The 22,848-nt window shown below is 40.5% G+C and overlaps 1 protein-coding gene across 7 annotated transcripts; it reads right to left on the minus strand.

Annotated features, from left to right (window-relative positions):
- Positions 1 to 5,329: 5,329 nt before the first annotated feature.
- chrdl2 (chordin-like 2) lies at positions 5,330 to 22,714 on the minus strand. Of its 7 annotated transcripts, none has more exons than XR_013933560.1 (12): positions 22,552 to 22,714; positions 20,502 to 20,614; positions 19,453 to 19,546; positions 18,069 to 18,214; positions 16,588 to 16,681; positions 14,846 to 14,907; positions 12,748 to 13,006; positions 12,126 to 12,314; positions 9,976 to 10,194; positions 9,110 to 9,202; positions 7,022 to 8,523; positions 5,330 to 6,989 (listed from the first exon to the last, which is right to left on the minus strand). XR_013933560.1 is itself a non-coding variant. In XM_080434775.1 (11 exons), the coding sequence occupies exons 1-11, from the start codon at positions 22,616 to 22,618 to the stop codon at positions 8,393 to 8,395; spliced, it is 1,464 nt and encodes a 487-aa protein (XP_080290901.1). In that variant the 5' UTR covers positions 22,619 to 22,714; the 3' UTR covers positions 5,330 to 8,392. The 7 variants fall into 7 exon arrangements, 2 of the variants coding, with proteins under 2 accessions (XP_080290901.1, XP_080290900.1); XR_013933561.1 differs by having other exon boundaries at positions 5,330 to 6,441; positions 6,607 to 8,523; XR_013933562.1 differs by having other exon boundaries at positions 5,330 to 6,119; positions 6,366 to 8,523.
- Positions 22,715 to 22,848: the final 134 nt, after the last annotated feature.

Below are 22,848 nucleotides of genomic sequence, written 5' to 3' on the forward strand. Positions count from 1 at the left end.
CTCTTTTATTAAATCTGATCTTTAAGACCGACTGTCCACTCTTTTATTAAATCTGATCTTTACAACTGACTGTCCACCCTGTTATTTGCCAGATCTGATCAGAACTGATTTGCGTATTCCGACGTTGAACTATCTACGGTGCATCGGTTGCCGTGGTGATGACGTAACCACAGTCCAATCTGGATATAGGCCCAAAAAATCTGATCTGGGCCGCCAGTACGAACATAGCTGGGGGGAGAAAAAAGTAGCAGACCTATTATGGAGCCCTGAGGGACCCCGGTCAACTAAGTATATAGGGTTTAAGTGGCTAAAACAATGATTTGTAATGGCTGCAATTTAGTAGAAATAACAAGCAGGCCTTTTTCTTTCCTCCCCCTCCTCCGGCCTGGACTTTTCTCCCTTCGAACGCGAGAAACAGGAACAGCTTTACGTAAACGATCATTTTTCCACACGGCGGCCCACACAAACGCATGTCAGCCCTGTACGGTGAGTAATGAAGGCGTGCGGGGAGAGAAGGGGCACGTCTTTGAAAAATATTTTATCAGGCCCTTCAGCAGTGGTGTAAAGTAACTAAGTACATTTACTAAGTACTGTACTTAAGTACAATTTTGGGGTACTTTTACTTTACTGGAGTATTTCCAATTTATCTATACTTTTACTTCTTCTACTCCACTACATCTCAGAGGCAAATATTGTACTTTTACTCCACTACAATTATTTGAAAACTTTAGTTACTAGTTACTTTGCAGATATAAATCATTATATTATAAAACGCACATTAACCACTTTAGTTCTATTTTATACCTAGGCTATTTGAAAATAGCCGATCTACAAGCTCACAGCGTGTCGCAAGCTTGTAGATCTGCTATTTTCAAACATTTTAGTACTTTTACTTTTGGTACTTCAAGTACATTTTGATACCAATACTTTGTACTTTTACTCAAGTACATTTTGAATTCCGGACTTCTACTTGTAACAGAGTACTTCTACATTGCGGTATTGATACTTTTACTTTAAGTAAAGCATTTGAGTACTTTTTCCACCACTGGCCCTTACGGTGAGTAATGAAGGCGTGCAGGGAGAAGGGCCACGTCTTTGAAAAAATATTTTATCAGGCCCTTCATAGTGAGAGATGTATTGGAGCCCGAGTCTGGCACAGAGACGCAGAACGCATGTTAGGAACACAATGAGTCATTGTGGAGCGCAGAGAGGAGAGGAGAGGAGAGGAGAGGAGAGGAGAGGAGAGGAAGGGGAGCTCGGCACACATTAGGAGAGAGGAGAGGAGAGGAGAGGAAGGGGAGCACGGCACACATTGGGAGAGAGGAGAGGAGAGGAGAGGAAGGGGAGCGCGGCACACATTGGGAGAGAGGAGAGGAGAGGAGAGGAGAGGAGAGGAGAGGAGAGGAGAGGAGAGGAGAGGAGAGGAGAGGAAGGGAAGCGCGGCACACATTGGGAGTTCACGAGAAGAAAAGCAATATTAGTCATAACAAGAGTCTGAGTCTGCCTACGCACACTCTACTCACCCCTGGACTGTTAAAAACGTCCTTATGGGTCCATTTTAACACACTGCCCAGTAAAAATCCTTCAGTGTTAACCACTTAAACCCTAGACCAGTAGTTCTCTACTCCCCTGGAACCCCCCCAAGGACCCCTGGGGGTCCCCGGACCCCACTTTGAGAACCTATGCTCTAGACTTAGTAAAACTGGACCCGAGTCGTCTCTGTAGCCTACTTGGACCGCTTTTTTTTCTACTCCAAATGTCTTTGCCAAAAATAACCGATCTACAAGCTCGCAACGTCACAAAGTGAGTTGTAGATCTGCTATTTTATGGCTAATGTTCACCCCCAGAATATGGATGCTGGGGTTCAAATGGTTAAAGCAACAATCCGTAACTTTTATTATGTCGTACCGGGGGGGTTCGAACGTGAGGCCCCCAAATAAAAATAAATAAATAAATACTAAAGATGGAACTTCTACCGACTCTGTCGAGAGGGAAGTCCCTGCTTGGCCAGGGGAGATGTTGGGCGTATGAGCTTCAGGCTGTACTACCTGTCAAACCAGTAGGTGTACTGTATACGGTCTAAATGTCTCAATGAAATTAAATGAGTATGGGAGACCACCTCCCAACCACGGCACATGTACTCGTTATATTGTATTAACATTCTCTACCATACAAATGTACTAGTTATTTTGTACCTTTATGAACATACTCTACCATATAGCCCCATTACGAACCTCTCACTCCGCTATACAGCTACGAGATGAGGTTCCACTAGGATGTCTACCGGAATCGGTGGAACACCGGCAAAGGGTCCGTGGATTACCTTTTTCGCCACATCGTATCCAAAAACGAATGGTAGTCCCCAAATTCTACAGATGTTTGAGGATGTTCCGAACCCTAACTTTTTAGACCGGGGCGAAACAACCGCTTAAATCGCTTATTTAATCAGCCTGTGGCCATGTTTCCCATTGTAGCCGAAATGGCACCTGACGGAGGGAGTTCTTCCGGGTTCCATCCTATTGGAACCTCATCTCGGAGCTGTATAGCGGATGGAGAGGTTCGTAATGGGGCTAACTCTACCATACAGATTGGTTAAAATAACATTATATTCATTGAAATAAGTTCCAGATTGCAGCGGGTCCATTTGGTTTACATTGGTACGCTCTCAAGTGTTTACGAATGAATACATTAATTATTTTTACAGTGAATTAACTATGGCCGTGGGAACGTTGACAACTGGTGAGCGACACAGCCAATAGACAGACAGGCTTGTTCTGGATGGTTGCTATAAACAGACTTAATGTTTCTGGATATCAAGTCTGTATGTAGGACTCCACATCATTCTGATACGCAGGCAGAAAAAAAACACAGAACCACTCATTCCAGTTGGCGTCTTTAGCTTTTGGCAACACCTATAGGCAACTATTCAACATAAGTGCTATAATTCATTTTCTCTTTCCTCTCTCTGCTTTGTTCTGCGCTGTGGAAACAATAGCCCTTGCGCTTTCTAATCTAGACCCAGATGAAAGGATGCGAGATCCAAACACTGACAAAACGTTATTTCATTATTACGTTTTGTTGGTATCGTATTATCGTCTTTTTTTTATTTTTTTTTATTTTTTTATTTTCAGTTTTGGCCCTGTAGTCTGTACACCTTTAAGAGATTCAACTCATTACAGGCACTTAAGGGATAGTTCACCCCCAAAATGACATTTCTTCTATCGATTAGTTACCCCATGGAGACTTGAATTCATGGATATTTTTTTGTTTTTGTCTCATTCCTATAAGCCAATAATTTGATGACCGGCAGCCGTTCCAGTAGGAGACACAAAGGAGACTCTTTGTGTCTCCTACCTGAACCTACCGGTCCGCTGGTCATCAAATTATTGGCTTAGGAATGTGACAAAAACAAAAACATATCCATGAATTCAAGTCTCCATGGGGTGACTAATCGATAGAATTTTTTTTTTTTGGTGAGCTATCTCTTTAATTGTTTTCCCTGCTTTTATTTCACATCTTTTTTATGTTCAGCACTTGTTGCTATATAAATAACGTTTGATTTATTTACTGAAAAGTGGCAGAGAGTTTTGCATCAGCTGTCGAGTCATTCCAAATGTTTTATAAATCGAAAAATATGCAGCTTGAACAGAAGGTTTTGATGTTTCACCTCTAATTCAACGTTGGACTGGTTAACCTGTGGCAATGGGACCTGGAAAAGACACACATTCCAAGCATTCTGTTTTTTGTTTTTTACCAACATGTTAAGTTAAACATAAATGTTACAACGTATGACTCATGACAGTTATGGATAATATAAATTATATATAAGTGCTGATGAAGCAGGGTCTATATTAGCTTTCAGGATACAATGTGTTTCAAGTTCACTACAAAAGGGGGGGGAAAAAGGGCGTGTGGTGGGCCAAATAATAGAAGTTTGAGTAGTTATGTCCATGATAACAATGTTTTTCTTTTCTTTTTCTTGTAATCAGCAATTTTTTGGGAGTGTATATAACTCCGGCTGTGTGTTCAGACGGTGGTGGTGCGGTGTCGTGTGCATTTACAGAGCATGTTTATTTGAATCCATTAAGACCGGGAACGCATCTGTGTCATTTTAACATTTATTTGGCTATTTTTGTTTTAATCGTGGAAAATGGGTGCAAATTGTTGAATATCTATATTTTTTAAAGCGAACATTTGTAACTCAAATCTTTGCTTCTGTATATCTGCTACTTTTGAATAGCCAAAGAAACTTAAAATGACACGGATGCATTCCCGGTCTGAATGGCTCTATACTAGGCCCCCTCCTGTTTTCACTCTATACCTACTGTATGTCTTTGTCAAAAAGTCTCAGTATTCCTTCATTCGTTAAAGTGGTACCTGGACCCCTTCTTTTTTATATGATTCTGAAACACACTGAGTTTATAGTTAGAGCCATGTTTTCCATTCAAATGGAACTATAGGCTATCGCTTCATCTGTCTGCATCGCTCGCCAACTGACTGCACTGTGTACGTACGCCAGTGGATGAAGTAATGCAGAGAGAGACCGTTAGCAGAGCTGCTGCAGCATCATAATAGTCTTTTTATAAAACCAAATCAAAAGGAGCCGACCTGATGAAAACGATAGGCAGGACTCCTTGGCCAGACGACGGTAACATCGAGAACTTAAAATCTCAAGGTCTGGAAAAACTGGATCGCAGAAACAAATATGTCATATTGACTCTAACTCAGCTATAAATGAAAGCTATACCTGTTAAGTTTAAAATGTTTGTGCCATTTATTGGGCCATTTGAAAATAGCCGATCTACAAGCTCACAATGCGTTGCGATGCGAAGCATTGTGAGCTTGTAGATCTATTTTCAAAAGATTTTTATACATTTTATACATTTGAAAATTTCTGAAATGGGACATTCTGCACAAAGAGTACTTTTACTTTTGTACATTTTGATACCAATACTTTTGTACTTTTACTCAAGTACATTTTTTATTCCGGACTTTTACTTGTAACAGAGTATTTCTACATTGCAGTATTGATACTTTTACTTAAGTAAAACAATTTTTTCCACCACTGAGTATTGCAACGTTGCGAAGAAAGATCCCAGTGGTCTGAAGAATCACCTCTTAATCCGGCGGTGACAATCGGCCAAGGTATGAATTTAATGCGCCACTAAATCGCAACACACTTATCCACATTGACATCTTGTCATAAACACCCTTCATAATGATCTGTGCTAAAAGTTACAGCCCAGCAAATTATTTTCTAACACTCGGTACAGGCAAGGCATATCAATGAGGCCGCAAGTGAAGAAACAATAAGCAAAAAAACAAGTGATCTATATCAAAGACTGATAACATTTTATGGAGGGGAAATTGTGAGCAGAAATACAAAGTGCAGTTATGAATGTGAGCCATAGCTTGAGTACAAAACATGTTGTCATTTGGTGTATAGTAAAATATTGCAAAACCTATCGAAATATCGCGGGCAAATCCTGTAACAGTGGTTTATATTTAAATAATAAAAAGCAAAAACACTCGCTTATATCCCCAAACAGTACACACACTTACAATCACACCCTGCTAGCTGTCGTATTGTCGCTGTCGGGTGGCAACCTTGTATGTCCAAGACGGTTTATTTTCAGGAAATGGAAAAAGGAATCTGTGTTCCAATGGATCCAATGTAGTTATTGTTTAATCTCGCATAGCCAGACAACTAATCCACAATCTCCGGATGCTATATAGAGTCTGGAACTACACCTCTTGAATGTTATATAGAGTCTGGAACTACACCTCTTGAATGTTATATAGAGTCTGGAACTACACCTCCTGAATGTTATATAGAGTCTGGAACTACACCTCCTGAATGTTATATAGAGTCTGGAACTACACCTCCTGAATGTTATATAGAGTCTGGAACTACACCTCCTGAATGTTATATAGAGTCTGGAACTACACCTCCTGAATGTTATATAGAGTCTGGAACTACACGTCCTGAATGCTATATAGAGTCTGGAACTACACCTCCTGAATGTTATATACAGTAGAGTCTGGAACTAAACCTCCTGAATGTTATATAGAGTCTGGAACTACACCTCCTGAATGTTATTTAGAGTCTGGAACTACACCTCCTGAATGTTATATAGAGTCTGGAACTACACCTCCTGAATGTTATATACAGTAGAGTCTGGAACTACACCTCCTGAATGTTATATAGAGTCTGGAACTACACCTCCTGAATGTTATATACAGTAGAGTCTGGAACTACACCTCCTGAATGTTATATAGAGTCTGGAACTACACCTCCTGAATGTTATATACAGTAGAGTCTGGAACTACACCTCCTGAATGTTATATAGAGTCTGGAACTACACCTCCTGAATGTTATATACAGTAGAGTCTGGAACTACACCTCCTGAATCTTATATACTGTAGAGTCTGGAAGTACACCTCCTGAATGTTATATAGAGTCTGGAACTACACCTCCTGAATGTTATATAGAGTCTGGAACTACACCTCCTGAATGCTATATAGAGTCTGGAACTACACCTCCTGAATGTTATATAGAGTCTGGAACTACACCTCCTGAATGTTATATAGAGTCTGGAACTACACCTCCTGAATGCTATATAGAGTCTGGAACTACACCTCCTGAATGTTATAGAGTCTGGAACTACACCTCCTGAATGTTATATAGAGTCTGGAACTACACCTCCCGAATAAGCGGCAACCTATACTGTATATATATTCAATTATTTTGATTTATATTAGGACACACGACTGTAAAGACTAAACGGAAGCGGGGAGGAGGCGTCACATTCGCTTTATCCTCTGATCATTTTCAGAGCTTCCGTTGCTCCAGACCGTATGACGGAAGCATTTGTAAAATGGTGGGAGGCAACAATCTGGCTCACGAGACTAAGCTAGCCCGACAGCGACAATAATGTCGTTAGCATTCAGATAAGTTGTGAAGCCATCAGCAACACCACTGTACAACACTCACTGTGCCAAATGTAATGATACTCACTACTTCACTGTGCAGTGCAATCATTTTCATACACACACGGATATATATACATAATTCATACAAAGAAATAACACAATCCTTTAAATTATGCCACAAATCTTCTGTTTGTATTTACAATAAATACTGTATTGGTGATAATTGCATAAGTACCTTTAAAAAACAAAAAAAAACATTATATTTCAAACAGTGGTGTTTATGGCTGTACATAATGTCTAGTTATAGCAACAATCACCTGCATTTTGTACAATGATACAGGTATGATGGACATAACTTTGAGCTAAATCGGTGATTTAATTGGGTTGAAGTGGAGTTTTTCTCTGGTACTGGACACATCATAGATTGTGTAATGGTACAGTACAGTGTTTTGTGTCCATTACATCCTCAAAGACTGAGCTTTTGTTGTACTATTGTACCATTGTTACGGATGGGAATTAGCATCCGCTAAATCCGGCACTTAAACATGTGTATGTAATGCATCATGTCTTAGTGTTCATTCATGTGCATTGTCCTGACCAAATAAACAAATAAAGTAAGTAAGTAAATCCTTAAAGCAACACTATGTAACTTTCCCCTTCTACCCCGGATTTGAACCCGGTTTCCTGCACATGTGCTGAAATGTTTACCATTGAGCTAATAGAGCCTGCCTGCTTGCTCAGGGAATAAATGAATCTTGACCATCAGGTCAAAATTCATGTCAGATCCTGTGTCTAGGTGAGACATGACCTTTGACACGATCTAAATGTCTCAATAGAAGAGCAGGGAGACAAAATACAACCACCCCAATTGTAGAAGTTATATTGTATTAACATACTCTACCATACAGATTGTATAAACTACATTTTGTTAATTAAAAAGGTTACATAGTGCTGCTTTAAAATGTCACACATTTTGTGTTTGTTTGTTTGTGAACAAATGTAAAAGGAGACAATTTATGTTTTGATGCCACTCCTGAGAGATGGGAGAATTGATACAATGTGATAATTAATGTCATATACTGGTTTTGGCATTGGTCTCTATATGTTTACTAATAGCACAGCCATAAATTAATCATTTACCAATAGTAAATATAATAAAACAAAATAAACAAGACTCATATGGTGGACTCAGTCACATTACAGTGGATATACCCATTTTCTAATGGGGTTTCCTTATCAACTCTGGCAGGGTATTGTGTCACCTTCTAACCACCTTCCATAAGTGACAATATTCCACAATTAAATGCGGGACAAAAAATAACAAAGTGCAACAGAGAAATAAAAGCTCTTGCCTATAAAATATTTCTCTACTTTATGCTTTGTGAAATATGTATGTATGTCAATGGCGTACCTGATTGTTCTAGTGACAACAGATTTGTGGAGGGAGGGAAGCAGAATTTTAGGGGGAACACAGTCCGTCTGTTTGCTTGGGGTTCAAGAACTTCAGGATCTCCCGTATGCCGTCTTCGCACGCTGTGCTTTGAACTTCGCTAAGGTTATCTCCCTCCTGACGAAATTTTCTCCAAGTCTCTGCAAAGACAACGTAATCAAAACTTTTAATTTATTACCGAGCAGGAAAGACTCAATGAAATTCAATTCATTTGGCACATGGCACGTTAAAGGTAGGGCTAAGTGATATTGTTTTGTTCAAATGAGTGTTAAATAGCTCTATATTCTGATAGTACTCATTGCTATAGAGTGTTTGTTCAGTAACAGGCGTCTCCATGTCTCTCCAGCTCTTTAGTAAACAGAAAATGCATTTTCAGGTCCGTATACCATTTTGATCCAATCAGGATAGAGAACTCACACAGGATAAAGAATAAACAAGTGAAATTGGAAGTGATGACACAAAGAAATGAGCAGACAAAATTGGAACTGGAACACTATAAAATTGAAGCTGATAAATGGGTGCTCTCTCATCATCGGCTGAAATTGGCAACCCACCTGAAAGGTGAGACCCCTGTTATTGATCAAACACTCTATAGCAATAATTACAATCAGAATATAGAGCTTTAACCTTTTAACAAAAAATACGTTTTTGTTTTAACCAAAACAAATATCACTTACCCTACCTTTAAATATGACTCTTTATTCTTATTCTTCAAGAGAAACAAACCTTCATCGACCGTTGTAAGTAGAGTATAGTTTTCTGGATTGGCCATAACATCTTTCTTTGGAATGTCTCCAGCTTCCATCAACTGTAAAACGCCTGCACACAAATGAAAGCTCAGATGAAGGCCCTCAGGCCAGGGTGGAAGGTCTTTGTCATAAAACAGTTTACAAAGGCACGCACATCCCAAGCGATAAAAGCCCATGTGCTGGACAGAAGAAACACATGAAAACTGAAAAATAAAGAGTCTGCACACTGGATCATATGCTCCCATAGATATTTATGTTGTTATTACCACTAAAGGTGACGTTTTGAGGGTCTACAGCTCTCGAGCCAGACCCCGCAAAACATCACATTTGGTGTAAAACAGGGTTCAATTTGTAAAAAAGTGTGGCGGACATTTTCTCAACTACTTAAGCCCTCTATACTCCTTTGTATGACAAATAGCGAAAGTAGCTGATCTACAAGCTCACAAGTTTGACTATTTTTTTATTTAATTAATCGATTAAAGAAATAAACCGAACAGTTTTGACAGACACTCACACATTTCTAAACTTTGCCCAAAATATGGACGCCAGGGTTAATGGGGTTGTAACTTTCCTCTTCTACCCCGGATTTGAACCCGGTTTCCTGCTTAAGTGCTGAAATTCACTCTGACCAGAAAAGTAACTTTTGATATTTTTTTATTTGAATCCTGAAAAGTAACAGTTTTGGACATATGAGGCTTCCTGGTTTTCCAGGTTTTGAGCTTGTAGATCTTGTAGATTTGAATTTGAATCCTGAGTTTTGGACATATGAGGTTTCCACCCACCCCAACAGAGATGACAATATAAATTTCACATTTGACATTGATTCTTCATCATGACACCCACCTGTCTGTCCTCCTGTGCCCTCCACAGCCTTCCACACCTGTACCTCCAGCTCCGTGTTGCTCTGTCTCTCCACGGCGATGACCCTCACCACCGGCTCGTGTGTCTGTGCTTTCAGAGACGACTCCACCTTGTAGACGGCCAGGAGGTGGCTTTTATACCCGGGATAGCACCCGGTCTGGTTGCCGCCGCTGCTGCTGCTGCTGGCCGCTTTGACCTCTGCTGAACGTTAAGAAACACAAAATCACATCCGTTGTGAGTGTGTGAGTTTGAAGATCCACCTCCCATGTACCCACAGAAAAATAATTGTTCTTAAATGGTTATTTGAAAAGGCTATATGGTTCCACAAAGAACCATCAACTACTAAAGAACCATTTGATCTAGTGAATGGTTCTTCGTGTTCCGCATCCAGTTATTTGAGGAATTCTTAAACCATGTCTTAATCGGCAGACATTCATCAAAAATAGCCAGACATTCATCGAAAAGCAGATCTACAAGCCATATAGAGTCTGGAACTACACCTCTAGTGTAGTCTACAAGATCTGCTATTTTCGACAAACACATGTCAGTCGGTTGATAGGGGTTTGGGTTCTTTACAGAACCATTCAAATAAATGGTCTGAAAGGTTCATTCTGGAACCAAAAATGGTTCTTCTATATCTATGGCATCACTCTGAAGAACCGGTTTGGGTTCCATGTTGGCACCTTTATTTTTCTGTGTGTACTATACCCTGAGTAAGAGTTACTGCCGTCAGGTATAGGAGATAATAGGGTCCCTGTGTGGAGCTTTAATAGGTTCTTCTTCAATAGACTCCTTATGGAGGGCAGACAGCGAGGTCAAAGGGTTTGAGGTGGTGCTAAGGTGTTTCTCTTGATGCACTAGGTATCAGTGTTAATTTCGTCGACAAAAAAAAAAACTATGACGAAAAATGTCTGTCAACTACCCTTTTCCATTGACGAAAACTAGATGAAAAACTAAGCTATGATGACTAAAACTATGACTAAATATATTGACAATTTCGTCAACAAATAAAAACTAGACTAAAATATTTTGGAGGGACTAGTGGGGAAGAGATCCAGTAAGAACTAAGACAAGTCATCATGGGTGCGCGCGGGTGTCACAGACCGGAAATAGATGATCTATAAGGTCACAACGTGTCGCAGCGCGACGCGTTGTGAGCTTGTAGATCGGCTATTTTCGGCATGCAGCTAAGTGAAAATCATTTCGATGCCATCAAGGCCTGCCAAAAATAAATTTTAGTCAACTAAATCAACTGTAGATTGATTCTAAAACTAGACTAAAACTAAAACGTTTCGGGTGACTAAATTACTAAAACTAAACAGAATTTTATTAAAAAGACTATGATTAAAACTAAATCAAAATTCGCTGTCAAAATCAACACTGCTAGGTATGTTGGTTGGGGTGATATATATGCTATGCTGGAGGGTGATAGGCCTAAATGACTGTTAGGGTTGTACGTGTCATACAGTAGTGTGTCTTATTGTTTTTGTGCTGTATTGTAATTGTAATGTATTGTATTGTGTATGTGTACGCAGCTGGTACTTGTCTCCAAGAGAAATTTCTCCCAAGGGAGACAAAATAAAGTAACCTTGAACCTTGAAGATCGGCTATTTTCAGTGCCGGCACACAACCAAGTATTAAATCAATCGCACTTTATTTGCCCAAGCCAAGCGCACCAACCCAAGTGATACTCATAATGCTTAGTTACGAACATGGGGTCAAATTCGTTCTACTGCTATGCCACCAAAATGTGGAATGCCCTACCAACAAACATCAAAAAGTGTGACTCCTTGCCCTCCTTAAAAACCGCCATAAAATAGCACCTGTCTGTATTTTGTCCAACAAAATCCCACTAAGCTTAACACCAAAAAGGACACCCCTTTTGCGATGCAAAGGCAAGCGCTCTACCAAAGGCAAGCGCTCTACCAAAGGCAAGCGCTCTACCAAAGGCAAGCGCTCTATCAAAGGCAAGCATCTACCAAAGGCAAGCACTCTACCAAAGCTCTCTACCAAAGGCAAGCTCTCTACCAAAGGCAAGCTCTCTACCAAAGGCAAGCTCTCTACCAAAAGCAAAAAAAATTCTAATAATGACAAATAGTCATGTTTACAGAACATCCGTTTGTGTTTGTTACCTGGACAAACCTTGCAGCACTTCCCCGGTGACTTAACGGGCAGTTGGCATGGGTACTGGCTGGGACAGCTGATGCGTTTGCAGTCCTGTATGCCGTCGTTACAGGAGCACACGATGCACTCCAACACCTTACCCAGCACCGGGTGCCACATGTCTCCATGGGAAAACGTCTTCCCATTGTAAATACATGCTATAAGATATGGAAAAAAGGGGGCGGGGGGAGAAAAACTCATCTTAATATTGTGTCAATCTGTATTATTGTTATTATTTTATTTTTTTAATTTATTATTTATTTGGACAAAAAAAATTGAAAATAGCAGGTATTGTTGCTATTTTTCTAACTCGATTATTTTTAAATCGACAAAGTCAATTAGTTGGATTAAAGCACCGGCAGGCAGCGGTTCCGGTAGGACACACAAAGGAGACTCTTTGTGTGTCCTACCGGAACCGCTGCCGGTCATCAAATTATTGGCTTAGAAAATGCGACAAAAACAAAAAAAATCTCTGTGTGTCTCCATGGGCGTGTCTAATCGATAGAAAATGTTGGGGTGAACTATCCCTTTAACTGTTGCGGCCCTAGTTAGTAGTACAGTTCAGAACAACAACAAAAAGTGAAGCGTCACCTCGCTGGTGTTTCCTCTGTAACAGTATCTTCACGGTGGTCTCCGCAGCCCCTTTGAGGTTGAGTTTATTGAGCCTCAGGCCCCTGAGCGGGGTGGTCCGCACCGCGGCCGAGCTGCTGCCGCCGCCGTGGTGGTGGTGGTAGTGGGGGTGGTGGGGGCGAGGGTGGTGGTTTGGGTGGGGGTGGGGGTGGTGGGGAAGGTCCGGGGCGGGGCGGCTCTTCAGTGGCTCTCCTCCTGAGCACTGATCTACAGAATGTCTCTTTGTGTGTTGAGCGAGAGACAGACAAAAGAAAACACAGTTCATCACTTCACTGTTTAAACTTCAAATATGATATGATGCGAGATTATGCTGGATTAAATTTATATTTCAGTACTAATCTAACCCATTAAAAACCGGGAAAGCGTCTGTGTCATTTAAGATTTTTGCCGTTGGCTATTCAAAAATAGCAGATATACAAGCTCACAGAGCGTCACTTCGTGCTAGGCTGCGAGCTTGTACATCTGCTATTTTTGAACATTTTTGAAAAATCTTGAAAGTGTGAGAACTACTGATTTAGAAGGCATTTGTAGAATCGGCCTCAGGTCTTAATGGGTTATGGTTGAAATGATATACCATGAAAAATTTAAATTATACACCACCAAGTATTTTAAGTGAAATTCATTTCCAATACACGTCAATAAAGAATCCGGACAATTACACTAGAAATATCGCATTGCGGTTGTATGCCTTCGCATCCGTCCCTGTCCTATAATGTAGTGAATGAAGACTTTGAAGGAATTTAATGGACGTCATGTTTTATGAGGTCACAGTGACCTTTGACCACCTACTTCTAACCAGTTCACCCTTGAACCGGTTACAGTATAAGCGGACGTTTGTGCCAAATGTCATGAAATTCCCCCAAGGCGTTTTTCTGAAATGTTTGAAACGACTGAAATGTTTTCGTTAGGCCAAGTACTAATATGCCATCTGTGAAACAGTGTGAAACAGGAGCAACCCCACACACTAGCGCTGTGTTTCATAAACAATTAGCATAATATGCCATACCGCCATCCAGTTCGAAGAAAGTGCAGATTGATGCTAAAGTCGGCCACAGCAGCCCTGACAAAAAAAGGATGGTCATTTTGTATTTTAAAACAAAATGCCAGAAGCCAGAGGGTTAACCTTTGCTTTTATAAAATATCTGAGATCGTTAGGATTTCCTGGAAGATTGAACATGCATTCTATTGCTAGTTTGACCATTTCAAATAGTCTTCAACAGGGGCGTAGCCAGAACGCTGGCAGTAGCTGGGCCTGGGCATTTGTGGGTGGGCACTCACGCACGCGCGCGCAGTGGGTGGGCACAACAGCCAGGTGGGTGGGCCCAGGCCTACCTATGCCCACCCGTGGCTACGCCCCTGGTCTTCAATCTTAAAATAACAAATAACCGAAAATAGGCTATCTGCAAGTTTACAACACGTCGCAGCGCAACGCGTTGTACACTTGTAGATAGCCTATTTTCAGTGTGCGACATGCTTCCATAGAAGCATGAAATCAGTCTTGACGACTGAGAACTTTAATCCATGTGCGACTGCAACCAATTGCAACAGAATCCCAAAAACTACACCGACCTGCAATGGGTCACTTCAGACCGCCGCAACCGGTTGCAATTTGATACTTGTTAAGTTGCGAAGGAAATTGGTGTGGACTGGGCTTAAAGGGAAACCCCTTCTTAATTCAACTCTGAGAGTGTGAAAATTAACCATAAAAGCAGTTTTGCGTCTGTCAACAAAAATGATGAGACAAAGACAAAAATATGCTCCACCCAACAGCGTCTTGTGCCTGCATGGGTAATCTTACATGTTCTTTTTGTTTGCTGTACTAAGAGTTCCGCAGTTGCCATGGAGATGGGGAACTCGTGTTCCCGTTCATTGTCATTGGTTAGGTCCGTCGGTGTACACATTAACGTTACTCAGGGAAATAAGGAACCTTATGCCACAGCGGTGTTGTTGCGATGTGGAGAGCGGTGTGACATCTAGTGGCTGAATGTTGTATATACTGTAGCACCTTTAAGTGGGTAACAGACCTCTATTATTACGGGGTAAATTCAGAAGGACCTACAACGCCTCGGTTCAGCTGCAGGTTCCCATCCTCCGATGATGATGATCCACTGTTGCCTCCATCTAATAAAATGGAAAAAACAATATAAGATGTATAGAACACCGTTGGAATCATAACGGCTACCATCAGATTGTTGAACGAGGCATGACCACCGCCTGTCATCAGGTTGGCCTTGGACTTTTGCTTTCCTCATGGACCTACCTGTGGATTATACCAGTAAAAGCTACTTTTTGTGGACTATGTGGTTGAACCTGACACTTGCCGATACTCTGCACCTTAATCTCATGTAGGCCTACAATGCACTGATACTCTTCTTGAACTAATGTCATGAACAGTATATATGCTGCTATGCTCTGTAGCAATGATTAGCCAAGGAATATAGCTAGCTTAAACCTTTTAACAGAAACCCTTTTGTTTTAACCAGAAAATATCACTCACAGAACCTTTAAGTTACAAGTTACATAATATCACAATATCCATGTTGTCTCTGTCGGGTGGAAACCTCATATGTCCAAAATAGGTCAAAAATAGCATGACGCTGTGCAGTGGTGTAAAGTAACTAAGTACATTTACTCAAGTACTGTACTTATGTACTTAAGTACAATTTTGAGGTATTTTTACTCCACTACAATTATTTGAAAACTTTAGTTACTTTTCAGATATAAATGATTATATTATAAAACATACATTAACCACTTTAGCCCTATTTTATACCTAGGCTATTTGAAAATAGCCGATCTACAAGCTTGCGACGCGTTGTGAGCTTGTAGATCTGCTATTTTCAAACATTTTTGTACTTTTACTTTGGGTACTTTAAGTACATTTTGATACCAATACTTTTGTAATTTTACTCAAGTAAAATTTGAATTCCGGACTTTTACTTGTAATGGAGTATTTCTAAATTGCAGTAGCGATACTTTTACGTAAGTAAAATATATACTTTTTCCACCACCGACACTGTGACTAGTATCGAAAAAACAAAAAAGGATAAAATATGGAGATATGAGGTTCTGCCCGACAGCAACGATATGATATCGATATAACGCCCAGCTCTGTCTGACAACACCTTGGCAAGAAGGAGGCCTATAATATAGTATAATATATGACATTATTAAGTCAGTTACACTCAGGAATGGCGTTCAGGGGCCAAACTTTAAGCCTCTCCAAGTACTTGGTCAGCATGGGGTTCAGCACACTACAGTAAAAAGTACTGTGTATATATTTAGTGAGGTCAGAGGTCAAGTAGAACCAGCCCCCCGGCTAAGGAGCAGTGGTGGAAAAAAGTACTCAAATGTTTTACTTAAGCAAAAGTAGCAATACTGCCATGTAGAAATACTCTGTTACAAGTAAAAGTCTGGGTAGTGACAATTTTCAATACATTTTAGACATATTATGTCTGAAATGTATGATTGTTTTTTTTTGGGGGGGGGAATAGCAGATCTACAAGCTCACAACTCGTCACATCGCAACGCGTTGTGGGCTTGTAGATCGTCTATTTTCAAAAAGCCAAAGTTTAAATAGGGCTGCAGTGGTATGTTTTGTAGTAATAATCAAAATCTACAAAGTAACTAGTAACTAAAGTTTTCAAATAATTGTAGTGGATTTGCCTCTGAGATGTAGTGGAGTAGAAGTAAAAGTGCTGCAAATTGGAAATAATAATATTGGAAGCACTACTTGAGTACATGTACTTAGTTACTTTACACTACTGGCAAGGAGGAGAAACAACGTGAAAGTTTGACAACCTTTGCACACCAAGCAGCAGGTATCTGGAACGGACACTGGCGAGGAACAGGTGAGCGACTGGCATGTTTTCAAAGCACAGAAGATGTTTCCATTCTGAAAGGAGATGAATCAAAGTAAAGAGACATGCTAAACACGCAGCCGAACGGAGAGAGAGAGGGTTGGTAACTTTGTACAATTTAGGCATTTAGCAGACACTCTTGGGGACTTGGGAGTGAGTCTACAGTTCTAACTGCAATGGGGAGTTCGTACAAACCCAAGCAGCACTCATCAAAGAAGGGCACAAATAGCAGCACGTTTTGAGTGCTAATGTATTCACGGCAACTCAGTAAATAGCTGGGAAAAATACAAAAATGTGCGAACACAGCAGCAAGATTTGTTAACTGCAATAAAAGAAGGTTAGCCAATGGAATACAACCACCCTAAGGACTACTAACCATCGAGTGTCCTGAGTAGACCTCTAGACCTACTGCACATATAAACAGAGCTGCTACCTTTAAACGCATTTTAAATATGAGGCTTTTTTTGTATACTATTTAAATAGTAATGAGAAAAAATGCTGCTATTTGTCCCAAGTGACTGCAAAAGATTGCTGCTATGTGTCTCAAAAAGCTTTATACCCTAACAACATGTATATAACAACGCAAAATGACATAGCTCTGTTTACACGATGCTGTACCCCCTCCAACTGTATATACTTTCCCCATTTTCAACTGTTTTTATTATATTTTGACACTCGCTTTGGCAATGTAAACGTATGTTTCCTCATGCCAATAAAGCTCCTTTGAATTGAAAAAATAAATATTTGAATTGAATAGATGTGGATCATTGCATAACTGCCCCTATCACTATGATATCTGCATTGTAAGAATGGAATGCGGAAGTGCTCTGTCTATCTCAATGTAGCCGTGATCTCCAGGCTTTTATTTTCCTTCGCGTTTTGCTCAAAAATAAGAGCCTGGACCAGCCTGTTGACGTTCCTGGAATAGGAAGCGTTTCATTTCCCCAACCAACCAGAGTGCAGTGGGCGTCGCTCCAAATGTTGTGACGTCAGGGCTCTCAATGCTGCACATTGGGGGAGGAGGAGGGGCATGGGGCGGGGGCTGACGGACAGATCGGTGAACCAATGGGATCTCACATACTTTTTCTCCGGAGATTTTGAACCCGCCCCTCTAGACCAGATATCAGACACGCTAGGGCAGCCTAATCTCAATGAGATAGTTCCAATGTTTGGAACTATAGCGTATAGCAGCCCGCTTTGTGGCGAGATCAAAGTGTGACGTTACTCTCTCTTCTACACTCTGCTTACAAATCTGTTAATGTTCTCCGTGAATGAAACAAGTGTTGTGATTGGTTGAAAAATATCGTTTCCGGGGGAAATACGTGCGACGGAAGTCCCGCCCCCATAGACACTCTCTGCATTAGGTCATGACCACGCTTTTCTCTTCACAGATGAGAAAAGGCTGGGAACGAGGCTACTTACAGAGCATGTGCACATGACACACTGGTTGGTCTGTCTGGACGGGAACAGGTTGTGTTTGGTGAACGTTTCCCCCGGTTGGTAGACAGTTCCATTGTGTCTGCAGGACTTCACCGAGGCTCTCAGTCCTGCAGGGATCCTGGGTTCATCTGAAGAACACAAAGTCACCACAACTCTAAATGTGTTCACAGCTAATCAGATTTCATTTCATTTACATTTCATTCTAGTGCTAAATCACAACAAGTTGCCTCAAGACCCTTTACGTTGCTGTCGGGCAGAAACCTCTTATCTCCGTATTCTAACTTTTTGTGTTTTTTCGTAAATTAACCCCCTACGTGATCATACTACAGCATCACACAAAAGCATCAAAAGTAGCAGATCTACAAGCTCGCACCGCGGCGTGAAGCGATGTGTTTTGAGCTTGTAGATCTGCTACTTTTGCTCTTTTTTGAATTTGGACCCTGAAAAGTAACAGTTTTGGACATATGAGGTTTCCACCCGAAAGAGCCCCCCCCCCCCGCCCCCTACTCTGAGCAAGCATTTTTTTGAGACGGTGGCAACGAAAAGAGAAAACTCCCCCTTTAACTGGAAGAAACCTGAGGCAGAGCCAGACTCTAGGGTGGGCCATCTGCCTTGACTGGGTCGGGGGGGAAAGAGAGAGGCAGGCCCGGCGTCACAGGGGCGTGAGGGCCTGCTCAACGCAACGCCCCCTCAACCGGACCATCTTGCCCCCTAAATCAAGACTGCCAGTTAAATAAACAAACCGTCAGGTACTTTTTAATCAATAGCGTTTCGGCATCAAGCCTTCCTCAGCGTGTTAAGAAAGTGGTTAGTGGTGTTGTGTGTGTGCCAGGAGGGACTGATAGACAGACAGACATGAAAAGGACTTCAGCTGCTGTCGGTAAAAATAAATACATTTGAAAAAAAATCCCCCCGCACGTACGCATCCGCCCCCCCCAACCCCCCCCCCCCCCCCCGACGTTGTTGGCTAGCGCCGGGCCTGGAGAGAGAGAGAGAGATACAAGCGATAGCAAGAACAACGGTAAAAACTATGATTACAGCAATAACAATAGCAGGTATAACAATAGTGCAATATAATAATAATAGTGTCTTGAGACAACTTGTGATTTGGCACTATACAATAAAAAAAAAAGAACAGAACAAAATAGAATAGAAAAGCATATAATAAACACTTAAACCCTCTAGACTTAGTCAACTGGACCTGAGGGCTCAGTACTTTTTCCCATCTCTTCACCAAAAACTGCTGATCAACTTGCTCACCACGCCTGTAGATCTGCTATTTTGGGGTAATTTGCCCCCAAAAGAGAACAGAATGTAGGCCTACACACTCAGAGTTAAAGGATTAATGTACAGGCTTCTGCAGTACCTGTGCACCGGGGACAGCACTGCTGGGGGTCCTTGACCGGGTTCTCACACGACACGGTGGGACACTTGATGGTGTTACATTTCACATGACCTGTCTGGAGGAGCAGGGATAGTATGACCACATTGTTAAAACACACACAGAGACAGAGACACACACACACACACACACACACACACACACACACACACACACACACACACACACGCACACACGCACACACACACGCACACACGCACACACGCACACACACACACACACACACACACACACACACACACACACACACTTCAAATTCCACCCATCAAGAACACACATCAATGTCAAAGTTCAAAGTTACAGTAGTCACCACCAAATCACTGAAAATACTTATTTTTTGCAGACACTGGAATACAGCGTTAGAATAATAATAATATTCATGATTGTCAGACAATAAAGTTCAGTGGTGTAAAGTAACCAAGTACATTTACTCAAGTACTGTACTTAAGTACAATTTTGAGGTATTTTTTGCTTTACTGGAGTATTTCCAATTTCAGTACTTTTACTTCTACTCCAACACATCTCAGAGGCAAATATTGTGCTTTTACTCCACTACAATTATTTGAAAACTTTAGTTACTAGTTACTTTGTAGATTTTGATTATTATTACAAAACATACATTAAGCCCATACACATACACTACAGCCCTATATACATTTCGGCCATTTGAAAATAGCTGATCTACAAGCTCACAGTGTGTCGCGATGAGACGCATTGTGAGCTTGTAGATCTGCTATCTTCAAAAGATTTTTTATACATTTCATACATTTGAAAACTTGTGAAACGGGACATTCTGCATAATGAGTACTTTATGCTTTTGGTACTTTTAAGTACATTTTGATACCAATATACTTTTGTACTTTTATTCAAGTAAATTTTGAATTCCGGACGTTTACTTGTAACAGGGTATTTCTACATTGCAGTATTGATACTTTTACTTAAGTAAAACTTAAATTTGACTACTTTTTCCACCACTGATAAAGTACATGTTGTAATAAATCCTTGGAGCCTACCTCTGTGCACGCACAGCGCATACAGAACATGAACCCAAAGGGCTCCAGATAGGGATGCCAGCTCTCTCCTGGGCTGAAGGTCTTGTCTTTGAACGTGCAGAGGACCCCCGACCCTGCAACAAAAAAATAAACAACATGAACAGGGCTAGTGATGATGATGAGCAGTGGTGTAAAGTAACTAGTATTTCCAATTGTCAATACTTTTACTTCTACTCCACTACATCTCAGAGGCAAATATTGTGCTTTTACTCCACTACAATTATTTTAAAACTTCAGTTACTTTGCAGATATAAATTATTAAATTATAAAAAATACATTAACCACTTCAGCCCTATTTTATACCTAGGCTATTTGAAAATAGCAGATCTACAGGCTCGCGTGCGACGCGTTGTGAGCCTGTAGATCTGCTATTTTCAAACATATCTGTAGGCCTACTTTTGGTACTTTAAGTACATTTTGATACCAATACGTTTGTACTTTTACCAAGTAAATTTTGAATTCCGGACTTTTTACTTGTAACAGAGTACTTCTACATTGCAGTATTGATACTTTTACTTACGTAAAACATTTGAGTACTTTTTCCACCACTGAAAATAAACAAAATGAAGAGGGCTAGTGATGATTATGAGCAATAATCTGACAAATAATAACGCATATGGATGGATGGAGCAACGAAGCATGGCGTGAGGAAAAAAAGAAAGAAAAGAAAGCCAAAGTTGTTTCTGGATGAAGTGATGTGGAAATGATTAAAACGATTCTGTCTCCCCGACAACCTCCACACAGCCAGCACATGCCCCAGTGGTGGCAAGTAACTAAGTACATTTACTCAAGTACTGTACTTAAGAACAATTTTGAGGTATTTTACTTATTACTTATTTACTTTACTTGAGTATGTCCAGTTTTCAGTACTTTTACTTCTACTCCACTACATTTTAAAGTTAAATATTATACTTTTGCTCCACTACAATTATTTCACAACTTTAGTTACTAGTTACTTTGTGGATTTTTACAAAACATGCATTACCCACTTCAGCCCTATATACATTTCGGCCATCTGAAAATAGCAGATCTACAAGCTCACAATGCGCAACGCATTGTGAGCTTGTAGATCTGCTATTTTTTTTAATTAATTTTTTTAAACTTGTGTAATGGGACATTCTGCACAATGAGTACTTTTACTTGTGGTACTTTAAGTACATTTTGATACCAACACTTTAAAATGTTAAATTCCGGACTTTTACTTGTAACAGAGTATTTCTACATTGCAGTATTGATACTTTTACTTAAGTAAAAAAAATGTGAGTACATTTTCCACCACTGGTCACAGCCAACACATGCCACCCTGAGCCAAAGAAAACAATAGCACTGTTCTTTGTCCCGTTATAATCTGCAAGAATATGAACATAACGGCCCTGAACATAACGGTTCTGATGGCTGCAGAGACGCATCAATACTTATAGAATGCATCCTTTAAAGCACTGTTTTCCAAACGGCGGCTCGGGACTCAAGTTTGGGTCGCGGGACCCATTTGTATGGGGTCGCGAGTAAATATCCCCTTATTTTTCGTTTCTAACATTTTGTTTTTAATTATCATAATAAAAAAATAAAGAATAAATCCACCCAAAAATGCACTATTTATTTTTCATTAAAAAAATTATAAATAAAAAAACATGAACGAAAAACTTTTTTTTTTTAAATACCATAAAATGTCATAAATAATTTGCAGATCTACAAGCTCACAACGCGTCACGTGAGCTTGTAGATCGGCTAATTTCACTACTTTTGGGTCCAGGCGGGGAGACACATAATCAAACCTTTCTTTTTTGGGTCTTGAGATTTTGGGAACCAGCTGCTTTAAAGCAACTTTAAAACTCTTTTCTTTTGGGCCGAAAGTGAGAGAAACGCAAACACACAAACCTCTTTAATCTACAATCTATCACAGGCTGTTCTTTATTTGAAACCCAAACGCCTTGGAAGTTATAATAGTAGTTCTATGCTTATTACTAGATAATAAGCATATAAATCATATTATTGTATATATTCCTCTTACCTTTGCGGGGTTTCAGCTCCACGGTTGCCAGATAAAGGATGAATGTGGATAAAAACAGGGGATTCATGATCTTCCACAATGAAACACAGTGCTGATGTTTTGCACCTAAAAGCCTCCTGTATAAAAAGGTCTCGTTCTTCCAGCCAAACTGAACACAAACAGTGTGAAAGTGCAGGATAATAAAAAGAGAAACGCCACTTTATTGCTGTCTCGTCCAAAGACGCCTCCTACAGGAAACAGGCTGCTTCACTACATCACTAAGGGGGGGGGGGGAAGTGATGAGTATTTAAATGAATG

The sequence above is a fragment of the Gymnoscopelus braueri genome (genome assembly GCF_963280865.1).
Source record: "Gymnoscopelus braueri genome assembly, chromosome: 8".
NCBI lineage: Eukaryota > Metazoa > Chordata > Actinopteri > Myctophiformes > Myctophidae > Gymnoscopelus > Gymnoscopelus braueri.